General features: G+C 40.6%; 1 protein-coding gene and 1 pseudogene across 2 annotated transcripts in view; one reads left to right on the top strand and one right to left on the bottom strand.

Moving 5' to 3' along the window:
- The window catches only part of LOC129776147 (proline dehydrogenase 1, mitochondrial), a 50,249-nt gene that overhangs the window by 22,506 nt on the left and 14,462 nt on the right, over nucleotides 1-13,281 (top strand). Inside the window, exons 2-4 of one of the 2 annotated variants that reach the window (XM_055781586.1) lie at nucleotides 1,744-1,865; nucleotides 3,627-3,713; nucleotides 3,790-3,977. In XM_055781586.1, the coding sequence (XP_055637561.1) occupies nucleotides 1,744-1,865; nucleotides 3,627-3,713; nucleotides 3,790-3,977 (397 nt within the window). Of the gene's footprint in view, nucleotides 1-1,469; nucleotides 1,592-1,743; nucleotides 1,866-3,626; nucleotides 3,714-3,789; nucleotides 3,978-13,281 lie in introns of both variants that reach the window. The other variant, XM_055781585.1, reaches the window with a different exon arrangement.
- On the bottom strand, nucleotides 6,309-10,456 carry LOC129778716 (delta(3,5)-Delta(2,4)-dienoyl-CoA isomerase, mitochondrial-like; annotated as a pseudogene).

Raw genomic sequence — 13,281 nt, 5'->3', positions numbered from 1 at the left:
AAATCTCAACTAAGTATTAATAAATGACGCTAATAATACGTTGAGACGGCAAAAATTCCACAGGGAACGTTAACGCCATTCAAGAAGAAGGGTGATCATTTCTTTTCAGCTTGTATCCTATAGACTTGTATAAAATTTTACAGAATATGTTGAATCAGTGACGTCGAGTGGAGCTTCCGCACCCGGGGCGGAAGGGTCGATTTGCACCCCCCACCACCCGCTAGAAAAGGAATAAATCATATTTATCCAATTTCTCCATACAAATTCGGTTCATTCTCCACCCTAAAGTTGTGCACCCTGAGGCGGTCCGTCCCCTCCGCACCACCCAGTCAACGCCACTGTGTTGAATAGACGTCTTGGTTGTTCACGTGGGAAAAAAGAAGAAGCTTTCATTCGAAAAATACGTTCAACACCATTGCAAATGAAAGAAGAACTGGAACAAAAAGACTCTTCTCTTGAATATTAGAATGATTTCATAGTAGGTTTATAAATTTAAGAATTTGAGTCGCTCAAGAACCTATTTGGAACCACGTTCAGGAAGTCACGTTGAGCTCAGAACAACCGAAATAATTGAAAAAAGTTAATAAAATAGTGCTAAAGCAGATCAAAAGGAAGGGGAATAGCTGAAACTACCAGGACGTCAAGTGAAAGGGTACGCAACCTTTCACATGCCTGCTCATCTATCAGTGCTTCGGCCTTATATCAGCGAATTAAAATCTCAATTTTCTCCCAACCACCGCATCCACCAGATTTAGCACCCACCGACTATCATCTGTTTCCTAATTTTAGGAAATGGTTCGATGTGAAAACGAAGTCACCAAGGCTGTAAATGAGTATTTCGAGGGACTCGAATAATCGGGCTATGTATCACTGCATTAAATGTGTTTTTTCTTGATGGAGGTTTTTTTTACAGATAAAGCGAGAAAATATTTCTTGAATGTTGTTTTTCTGTACCATGTAAATAACTTCTCATCCTGCTCTTGAAGGTGATTTAAAGAGAAAGAAAGCCAAAGCCGTTAGGCAGGTACAGAATTGTGTGCTATGTATCTAAGGATACAATTTAAGAGCAATATATCTTATTACAAGCATTCATGCAAACCATAATCAAAAATATCCATGAATCCAACCCAAAAATCCCACATGGGTCAATTGCTGTTTTCCTTTCTGAACCCATTGCACTATCAATTAATAACTAACACTCATACGGATTGGTTCTATTCATTCAAATGCAACGTTTACTAACAGCTCGTTACTCTATTTTCTCTGTCTCTTCCGAACATGTTCGTTGTGCATTGGTCAAATTGTGTCGAAATTCGCACCCGAATCGGTTCCAACGTCTAAATTTGCTGTTTGAATTGTGCCTGTGTGGAAACGAAATTTATCCATGAACTGACATAACCATCAACGCACCACCTCCTACATCCATCCATCGGAACGCCCAATTGAACATTTGTTACCACCATACCCAGCTGATGAAACTTACACAAACGATCCTAGGCGAAAAGCTATTCACCCTGCTGATGAAGTACACATTCTACGGTCATTTTGTGGCTGGTGAAGATCAAGTCAAAATTATGCCCACACTCGAAAGGTACATTGAACAACACTGTTCTCATCCATATTGATTTTTTTCTTTTTTCTGCTTTTGTCTCTTATTTTCTCTCTTTTTGGTTCACTCCGAAAAACTCTGTTGCGCGAATTTAAAAACCTCCCGTGGTAAATGATAATACTGGGTGTGCGCAGCTCATGAAGCTGACGAAAGCAATTACCGGGGACAAACTGTTTACCCAGTTCATGAAGTCAACCTTCTACGGACACTTTGTCGCCGGAGAGGACAGATTCCTGATCGTACCAGTGCTTGAGAGGTTTCTATCCGGGACGAGGGTGGAAATGCTGATACCAGGCAAACTTCTCCCCCGTTCTGTTCTATTATATCTCAATGAATTTAAGCGCAAGAAAATAAACACATCACTGTCATTCTTACTGTTCGTGTGCGTGTGTATACCAGTTTTCGTCTACAATTTCGGTTCAAAAAAGAGAAACTAGATACTTAAGAGAAAAGACGAACCGTTAAAGTACTTCAAATCTGTCTGTTTTTGTTTGTATTTTTTTGAATCTCGAGATTTTAAGTATTTCAATGGTATTGAAGCAATAGCGTAGGCATTGAATGACTCAAACAAAATTATTTTTGATTCAATCTACTTAAATTTAACGATTTTCCGACTAACTGAAATCTATGAATTGGTCAACGTTGGAAATCCAACGTCGGCAGCATGAGTTTTTTTTACATTTCTCTTTTGTTTCTACTGTTACTTATAAAGGATGTGTCACATCAAATTGCATCACGGAAAAAACGCTGTAGAAATTCGCCCAGTAGACCGATCCTTTTGAAAATTTTAGACATTAAAATAAAAACTATTAAACAACTTTTGGCATTTTCTTTTTATTCATACTTCGAGCCCAAGCCCGTATGCTCGCACCTTCCTCTTTACCCCGTCCATAGGGTTCTGTACAACGTCAGGTTGTAGTTTTTTTTGAACAGAAATCCATTTTCTCTTGAAGTCCGCCTCCGATTTGACAACTTTTGGGTTCTTCCAGAGGGCCTGCTTCAAAATCGCCTAATATTTCTCTATTGGGCGAAGCTCCGGCGCGTTGGGCGGGTTCATTTCCTTTGGCACGAAGGTGACCCCGTTGGCTTCGTACCACTCCAACACGTCCTTTGAATAGTGGCACGAAGCGAGATCCGGCCAGAAGATGGTCGGGCCCTCGTGCTGCTTCAATAGTGGTAGTAAGCGCTTCTGTAGGCACTCCTTAACCAGGTCCATTACCAGGCAATGCGGCTTCGTCAGCATTTCGGTGTACAGCTTCCGGGCTCGCGTCTTCCCCACCATGTTTTGCCTTTCGTCGCGGTTAGGAGCCTTCTGAACCTTGTATGTACGCAGGCCCTCCCGCTGCTTGGTCCGCTGGACGAATGAACTTGACAAATTCAGCTTATTGGCGACATCCCGGACCGAACTTCTCGGATCACATCTAAACTGCTTTACTACGCGCTTGTGATCTTTTTCACTGACGGAGCATCCATTTTTGCCGTTCTTCACCTTCCGGTCGATGGTTAGGTTCTCGAAGTATCGTTTTAGTACTCTGCTGACTGTAGATTGGACGATTCCCAGCATCTTACCGATGTCCCGATGTGACAACTCCGGATTCTCGAAATGAGTGCACAGGATTAATTCACGACGCTCTTTTTCGTTCGACGACATTTTTCCAAATTTACGAAAAATTGACAGTGAAGCATGGCCAACGTGATCTATACACTCTTATCTGATTATAAGCGAAAGCTGAAGATATAATTCCTAAAAATTAAATTTCTACAGCGTTTTTTCCGTGATGCAATTTGATGTGACACACCCTTTACCAAAACCGTGATAAGTTTTCTTAGAAGTTTTTGTATGATTCTCTCTATAGTTTACTCCTTCATTCTGTTATGTCGGATGCAACTTAGTGCTAAATAATAACCGAGCAGACACAGCATTTTACTAATCAATTTTCAATTCTCCCACTCACCCATTCGTTCCGACGTTTGTCGTCTTGTTGGACGCCAAAACTTAACTCAACATTCTGTCCAGACTGCGATCGTTTGGTGTGAAACCAATTCTAGATTATTCGGTGGAGGAGGATCTGTCCCAGGAGGAAGCAGAGAAGCGCGAAGTGGAGTAAGTGTGGGACTCGACGCGTCATATATCATTTAAAAAACTTATCTATGTAACTCTCTCTTTCCCTCCCCAACAGGGCTTCTCTCTCGTCAACTGGAACGAACCTTTCCGGCGAGGCCACCTCCCTGCCTCAGTACAGCGTGGACAAAACGTTTGCCGATCGCCGCTACAAAGTACAAAGCGCACGTACCTACTTCTACCTGAACGAGGCAACATGCGAACGGAACATGGAAACGTTCCTCGAATGCCTGGATGCGGTCAAAGGTAACTATCAGATAAGGGTTATCTCCGCTCGAACTTTATGTAGCAGGCGATTTACGGAACAGTTGCCAATATATACTCTGTTTCAATTACTGAATTTGAACAAAAATTCTTTTTCTATAACTTTTACTGTAAGGAGGAGTTTGATGTTGACACTCTTCTACTTCGTAAGAGTCTTTTTTATCCATAATATATATTTTTATTAAGGCTCATATGGCGTCAACCTGACGGGGCCGGGAGTTCAATATTTCGACAATGTTTGCCTTATAACTATGTTAGTAATATGTAACCGATTACTCGCGGTTGGCTCGAGGTTAGTATTACAAGTGTTTTCGTAATTGTGATGTTGCTGTCTTCAATGCTGTGGTACCTGTGCCCGATACGGGATACTTCCTATTGGGATGCAGCTGACCATTAATCAGCAACGCCCACCTAGTCTGTACCCCATATCTAGCGTGGTGCGTCTTCTCGACTCGAGGAATCCAGGATAGAATGGTCACTAGCCGGCGCAAACATCAGCTCGTGTAGAGTTGTCATGAGCGGTACAACCTTTAGCTCTTGTTGAATGATCCGTGGACTGCACAACCTTTGGCCCGTATATCTGTAAAGAGTGTGTGTATGTATTGCCGCGACTAAGTAAAAGTTTATAGATCGGATAGGAGGGATATGAAACAGGGACACAACGAAGGAAACATCATTAAACGTTGACATCGGCGTTTCTGAGGAACAGGTATAGATGAAGCCGAAGATCAGGATCACGGCTACCTAAGATATCCCGGACGGGGATATCCGATTGTCTGCCTTTTGCTCTCAGTGCTCTAGAGAGCTGAGAGCGAGCAGCATCGAACCGGATACACGACTTGACAATATGCTCTATGTCGTGGTAGCCATCGCCACAATCACAAAGATTATTTGCTGCTAGCCCAATGCGATAGAGATGCGCGTTTAGGTTGTAGTGATTGGACATAAGCCGAGATATCACGCGAATGAAATCACGACCTACATTCAATCCCTTAAACCAAGCTTTCGTCGAAACCTTAGGGATAATCGTGTGTAACCAACGACCGAACTCATCTTCACTCCACATGCGCTGCCAACTATCGAGTGTGTCCTGACGAGGAATGTGAAAAAAATCGTTATAGGCAATTTGCCTTTCAAACAGTGTGCCTTCTGAAGCACCCACCTTAGCTAGCGAGTCCGCTTTCTCATTCCCTGGAATCGAGCAATGAGAGGGAACCCATGCTAAGGTAAACTTGAATAATTTTTCGACCAAAACACTCAATAGATGTCTTATTCTTGTTAGGAAATAAGATGAGCGTTTATCAACTTTCATTGAGCGGATTGCCTCTATTGAGTTGAGACTGTCTGTAAAATGAAATAATGGTCGACGGGCAGTGTTTCAATGATCCCTAGAGTAGATGGTCTGGGATTCCATGGATGTTTTGTCGCATGGACAGATCAAAATTGACAGAGGAATTGCAAAAGTATGGGAAGCAAACTTGGTTGGAGATGCCCGGTGAAGGGTGCACTTCATGGGTAAGGTACTCATGGTATAAAGACATAAAACTTGACTGAGGAGTCAGTTGGAGTAGATTTTCGAAGTTATCAATCACCAATGGATTCATGATCTTGGAACAGATGAGAAATCTGTAGGATAATTCTGTGAACGGAAGAGTAAGCGGGGGTAATCCTGCCAACATTTCGAGACTCATCGTATGTGTCGAATTGTATCCTCTCCAGCTTGAGAATATGAATCCTGGCAGCTGATCGGAAGCAAAAACTGCCATATTCTAACACTGATAATATCGTTGTTTTGTACAACTGAATGAGGTCTCCTGGATGGGCGCCCCACCATGTTCCGATTATTGTTTGGAGAAAATTGATTCTTTGCTGGCATTTCTGTTTCAAATACGCAATGTGTATTCCCCAGGTACATTTAGAGTCAAAATATACTCCAAGGTATTTGAAACACATCGAGTGCCTGATCGATTTGCGATTAGGTGAAGCTGGAATTGGGCGGGTTCGTGCTTCCTAGATAAAAAACGACCATTTCGGTTTTCTCCGTAGAGAATTCGATACCCAGCTTGAGAGCTCACGTGAACAGGTTGTTCAGGGTATCTTGCAAGGATTTTTGCAGAACGGCGGGATTAGTACCCGTGATGAAAATAACTCCATCGTCTGCAAGTTGTCTCAGGGTGCAGTCTCTAGTTAGACAATCATCCATATCATTAACGTAAAAACTATACAAGAGGGGGCTTATTTATTTATTTATTTTTTTAATTATTAAAAAAGTATCCAATCCCATTAAATTGAAGTAAATGAAATCCATAAACCTTACAGCTTAGAAAAAATTGGCATTTCATCTATACTTAGCTGAGCCATCACGGCATTGATGAAGTCTTCACTCTGTAGGTTAGCCATATTCATCTCGCGTATCTGATCCAGCCCTTCCTGGTTGGTGTGATCCAGCGAGTACACCATGCTCTTTTTCGTTCCCTGTACAGCGATAGGGCTTTTACTGGCAATCTGCTCAGTCAATTCAATCGCCTTCTGTACCATATCTTCGCGTGATTGAAAAACACTAGATACAAGTCCACAACTGTGAGTTTTGATCTTGCGTGCCGTAAAACATAGATCACGCGCCAAACTCTGACTACCGATCGCTTTCGGCAACCGTTGGAGAGTTTCCACGTCCGCTGCCATGCCGATATCCACCTCTTTAACCTGAAACTAAGCGTCCCTCGTGCAGTAGCAAATATCTGCAGCCGTGATCAAGTCCACTCCGGCGCCCACACAGGCAGCGTGAACGGTTGCAATGACCGGTTTGTAGCATCGCTTCAACGAGCTTATCGAATCTTGGTACTGTTTGATGAGCCCTTCGAACAACCGAGCCTTCCGGCCAATGTCATCAATCTCTCCCAGCTGTTGGCCAAGTTTCATCATATCTAGAAGATCTATTCCAGCGGTGAAATGTTTCGCGCTCCCGCCCGATAGAACAATCGCCCGACAATCCTGATCGTCGTGTAGTGAACTGGGTTGCTGGTACTCATGACTGGAGCTTGCAGTGCTGATTGACCTGAAATTCTAATCGATTTCTGCAGCAACGGTAAATAATTTTTAATCATTTTTGCACTGAGAAGACTTAGTCGGCTCTTCAACTCCAGCTAACAGTTAAACCTTTATAAAAATTTCTAATTAATAATAAAAAAGTATACCATCCGCGATTGGGAAAATGGACTTTGAACAGGAGTCTATTGACATTGATAATCTCGATGTATCACAGCTATTTGAGAATTCATTGTGCATGTTTGTCCAGTTTGACACTGAACTATGGTGAAAGGTTTGTTCATCACAAACATCACTAAAAATTCGCCAAAAATCTGTAGGGTGTTTGCCATGTAAAGTTCAACTACAAATAAAAAAATTTCGATCTGAGCTTGAACCTGAGCTTGGGTAGACGGTACACTTTGTAGTTGCTCTCCGTGATTGACCCGAACCAGCGAAAAAGTGTACAAAGAACTTTGTGCGAGTTTCGGTGAGTCAAGTCAATAACGACGTCGTCTACGTCCTTACAGTCACCAGGAGAAGGGAAGGAATGTAAGCATGATATTCGCGGTCAGCAGAGTTACCTCTATAGCGTGGTTCCCTCGCGATTATCATGGAAGGAATAATTGTTAGTGGGGAGGGTTAGGAATCAGAATTCGCTGAGGTAAGTGATGTGATTGTGTAAACAGTAACTTTAGACCACTCGACGAAACGAAATTCAAAAAATCTTCTGTATCTCTACACTTGGCAGAGATTATCTTTAGTTTACCTGTACAATTAATTGGACAGCTAAATATTCTATTATTTTTCGCACGTACTTTTTATCGAAATTTTTAAAATTGGGAAACCTGAGAAGATAACCGAGAGAACTCCTCTTAAATCAATCTCTCGACTCTCGACTCGACGATATATTCCGTTATTTATCGCGTGTACTACTCACCGAGCTCTAATCGCGACGATGGAGAATTATCTTTGGGAAACTTGAAATGGTAACCGAGAGAAGTCCAAAACCACTACCTGAGCATTCGTACAGAAACTGGTAAAAGAGGGACATCGTATTTTGGAGTTTTTTTTGGGAAAAACTCCTGAACAATCAATGCCGTGGTTGACGAAATGTTATTCCACTCCTGCTTTTTCAAGAACAACAGTTTATCGGTGGTTTAGTGAATTTAAAAATGGCCGTACGAATCCAGAAATCGGAAAAAAGTGCATCGAATCGTTTTGAATGATCGTAAAGTGAAGCTACGCGAGTTAGCTGAGCCCGTAGCCATTTCAAAAGAACAGTGGGATACATTTTGCATGACTTTTTGGACATGAAAAAGCTATTCGCGCGAAGGGTGCCGCGTTTGCTGATCGCCGACAAAAAACAGCTGCGCGTTGATCATTCAACAGCCGGTTTGACGTTGTTGAAGCGTAATCCAGTGGACTTCTTTCGAAGTTTCGTGACAATAGATGAAACGTGGATCTATTACCACACTCCTGAGTCCAATAGGCATATTTCGAAGACTTAGAAGTTTCGTACTACAGAAGGAGAATCGAAATGTTGGAAACTCGCTATACAGGGAACTCGAACTCGATATAACGTACATTCTACCTCTATATAACATACACATTTTCAAAGTCCAAAGGAATAATTTTTTGAATTATGTTTTTCTGAAAGAACAATAAATTATCTATTTCGATACTAAAGCTTGATTTGTACTTTTAATCAATCCCGAAGTACAACTGTTTTGTGATTCCGGATTCTAAATGAATCAAATTTTAGTCAACAGTACGAAGGGAAACATCATGAGAAAGGTTGGCTTCGTCTTCTAGTTGAATTTGTCCATTAACCTTACTCAAATAGCAACATAACAAAATGATATAAGCTACGTTTCTGAGTTCTTTATTATGCTTCGATATAACGTACAATTCGATACAATGTACAATTTTGAAAGTAAAATGTACGATATATCGAAGTTACCCTGTACCAAGTGTATTGCCCCCAAAGGAAACTATGCTGAGGTATGAATACAGCTTTGTCCAAAAAACGATTGCTTTCTTTAAAATATCCCGGGACTTTTCAACCCATATAGTATATTCCATTATTTATCGTGCGTACACTTTATAGAACTCCAATCGCGACGGCAGAGAGTTAACTTCGGGAAGCATGAAAATGTCATCCAGAGAACTCCTTTAAAACCAATCGACCCTGCGATGTGTTCCAATATTTATTGTGGTTACGCTTACGATTTGAACTCCAATAGCGACGGAATCACTGCTCAGTTTTGAGCAGCGGTCGTAGTAGGCCCATCTGCAATATTTTGACAGCAAATTCCTTGGAAAACCTTTTTCTTTCGACGGTAAAAATTCCACGTTGATCCGTTTTGTTCTGGAATGCCAGAGGTGTTCCTGATGGAAGCCGAGTAAAGAAATTTTATTTTGAACACCTGCGCAATCGCTGAAAGCGACTAAATCTATCGTGCATGATGTGCTGAAACGGTTTCCGTGAACGTGCAACTGTTATCCGAATGAATCAGAGGACGCGTCGTAGTGAAACTCACTATCGGAACTTGAGGTTAAAGGTATTGAGAACAATTGAGGCAAACTTGAGACTCTTGAACTACGAAATCGCTAAAAAACAACTCTAGCCAAAGTGCTATTCGGATAACCCATATGTGGGAAAGTTATCATAATTTCCGTGCCTGAAAGCAGGACGCTGAAGCAAAATATGGTGGCCAATGATCCCAATCGCAATCGGCCCAATCGAAAAACATAGTCAAGCGGAAAATAAAGAAGGATGCTAGAGCGACTTGGGAATTAATATCTTATTTGCATTTGGTTCATTGAATGAGGATGAATATACCCAGATAGATGTATATAAATTTAGCATATGTATATAAATTTTGTAAAACAAAACATATCTCATCTCGTTTAAAGGTCATATCATCTGTGCAAAAATACCTATGGTAACCAATTTCGCAAAATTGGCTCAACGAGATTAATATTCTAAAAAGAATAAGAACAAGTCCGTTTCAATGCCACAAGCAAGAATGAATGGCAACAGGCAATTGGTAACGAGCAGCAAAAAAAAAACGCCAATATAAATAATTCGACCTTGAAATTTTAGATCTTTCCGTGCGACCTGCCACACACGAAACACGCCTTCTATTCAGTTTGACTGATGGAGAGAAACGAGCTCTCGCGGCGGTCATATATTGAAACATTGTGCGAAAATTCGTATGAAACATCTTTTTCAACGAAGGAAGTCTGAGTTTATTTTAACAATGGGGGCATCACTACACTAAAAAAATGCGACAACACCAGGTTATTTCAAAGCACCTGACTGTGTAACATCAATCAGTGATCACGCGATCTATTTTTGAAAAAGGAATTACATTCAAGTTGTACCTCGCGGAAACAAGTCGTCTGTGATGGTGATGGGTCAGTGAGCGCATGCTATATACGTTCTTCTATCCCCGAGCAGGTTCGGTGGCCCCCCATAAAAAGAGATATCACGTGCAGATCATGTTTCGTATAGACGACTCACCGCTGCTGCTGATTCGTCGTCAATCAAAAGGGAGGGAAAAGCATGTCTGACGATGATGATGATGATGATCGTAAAATCACACGACGTTGGTGTGTGTAAGAGTGCGCGAAGTTTCTTTGGGGGCTCGTTCCAACCGCGTCTCGTTGACGTCACACGAAAGAGAAGGCTATCATTCCGAAACAACCGGTACACAGATGTGCGGAACTCGTGATTGATTTTTCCGAGTCTTTAACTGTATGAGTGTTTCTTCGATGGAATGCATTTTCTCAGCAGCGTTCGATGTGATGTGTGTGCGTGTGGGTAAATTGCTTATCTAACGGCCGGGGGCGAGGGTGTGTTTTGGGTGGTTGACAAGCAACGGGCGAAACATGTGTGGAATGAAATGCTCGAACATGTGACAGAGGGGAACCAAAGAGGTATCTCACGAAACACCCATAACGGTGAGTAACCAGAGAGGGTGACTGGTTTGATTGTGAGTATATTGCAAAAAAGCCGCAAATTTTTCTTACATATACAAGTTTATATTGTATAATTCATGCCAGCCTCAATTTAGGTTGTTCTTAATTTTATCTCAATGCATGACATGAACCGAGACCTTCTTCTTCTTTTTCCTGTCAGTCTCCTTATAGAGTGGCACAACCTTTTTACGTGGATGTTCTTCTGCACGACGTAATATAATTACTTGCGTCGTATACAGTTCAATTTTGTTGCCAAATTTCTGTTTTTTATTTATATTTAGAGTGGAGAGCTGAAAAATATTCATATACCGTGCACTGAGTATACAGATAATTGTTCTAGAGAATATTACACGTGTCACAATTATTTTCTTACAATTACACACAGACGCGAGTGAAATATGCTTTGTTTTAATTTAGGGTGGAATTGAGTTTTTTTTCTGTATTACGGTGCATAATGGTTCAAGAGTATTTAAGTGGAAATTAGCATTTAGAGATCGACAGTTATTTTATAGACAAAAACTGTCTCCGACAAAGTTGTTATATATGATAGGGCGCTCATTTTTATGTTATCAGAAATAGGGTGACCAAAACTGTCGATGAAATAAAAAATATAACTTTCTTATTTTTTATAGATAGAGGTAAACATTGTTCGACAATGTTGTAGTCCCAGTTATTTGAGACATCTTATATATAGCACCTTTTTTCTAAGTTACGTTAAGGTTACCATGAAAAAAAACTATACAAGAACAATAAATTATCTGTGTTTTGATACAAAAGCTTGTTTTGTGCCTTTAACCAATCCCGAAATACAACTGTTTTGGGATTCTGAATTCCAAATGAATCAAACCTTAATCAACAGTACGAAGGGATACATTATGAGAAAGGTTGGCTTCGTCTTCTAGTTGAATTTGTTCATTAACCTTACTCAAACAGCAACACAATAAAGTAATATAAGCTACGTTTTTGGGTTATTTATTATGCTTCGATGTACAATTCGATACAACGTACAAATTTGAAAGTAAAACGCACGTTATATCGAAATTATCCTGTACAGCTAGTAGAATTTCAGTGCAAAATTACCACACGTACCCTGTAATTTTTGAGTAACTGAAGTACATAGAATTTTCATACTGGGTAACGAAGAGAATTTTCCCATACCTTTGTGAACGTACTGCATATATCCTGGTCATCTAGGTAAATCCTACAGTTTCAATACCATATCTGATGTATCACAAAAAGGTGATCTGGAACCACTATTATCCATTATATTCAATGACCTGTGTTGACTTCGCCCCGCAATCTTCATTTACGATCTTCTGTGTTGAAATGTCTTTTTGCTACATTTGCGCGTGGGAAAAATCACAAATACGCTGTCACTTCGTCATGGTGCAACTGGTCGGGGTTCTGCCACAATGGAGTTATTTACACCACTGGGTGCAGATAATCTATCGGCAATGAATTAATCGTATCATTCGGACAGTTGACAACAGCTCCAAAACAAAAATTATGTGTACCAGGTAGTGAAAAAAACGAAATGGCATTCAACCAAAGCGAACCATTAATCAACAACATGGCATAAATCAACAACCTATGCAGAAGGTTCATTCACGAAACTTTGGATGTGGCTCTTATTCAAGAGCCTTGGTTCTATAATTCTAGGATTCTAGAAATCTCTACACAAAAATTTAAGCTTTTCTATGGCAGCACACAAATTGCACCAAGAGCAGCAATTTTTATACGGGATAACATTAGGTATGGACCGATCACAGAATTTCTCAACCGTGACATCGTGGCAATACAATTGGAGGTTCCAACGACCCGAGGGAAAACCGTTAACATCGTCGCTTCGGCTTATATCCCAGGAGACAACGTTGAAGTTCCTCCATTTGAAGTTGCTGCGCTGATACAACACTGTAAATTAAATAACAAACAATTCATCATAGGATGTGACGCCAATGTCCACCATACGGTCTGGGGCAGTAGCATCAATGTTAGAGGTGAATGTTTGCTTGAATATTTAATGTCAAATTATATGAACATTTGTAACCAAGGAAAAGACCCAACATTTGTTAACTCTATTAGACAAGAAGTTCTTGATCTAACACTCTGCAGTTTTGAACTATCAGATAAGATAACAAATTGGCATGTGTCAAATGAAGAATCTCTATCTGATCATAAACATATAATGTTTAGTTATAATTCTGGTGATCTTTTGATCGAACAATTCAGAGATCCGAGAAAAACAAATGTGGATAGTTATCATTCCAAACTTCAG

This window comes from Toxorhynchites rutilus, chromosome 3 (genome assembly GCF_029784135.1).
Source record: "Toxorhynchites rutilus septentrionalis strain SRP chromosome 3, ASM2978413v1, whole genome shotgun sequence".
In the NCBI taxonomy this organism is placed as follows: domain Eukaryota; kingdom Metazoa; phylum Arthropoda; class Insecta; order Diptera; family Culicidae; genus Toxorhynchites; species Toxorhynchites rutilus.
The sequence above is the reverse complement of the archived record's forward strand: the minus strand, read 5'-3'. Positions and strand labels throughout refer to the sequence as shown.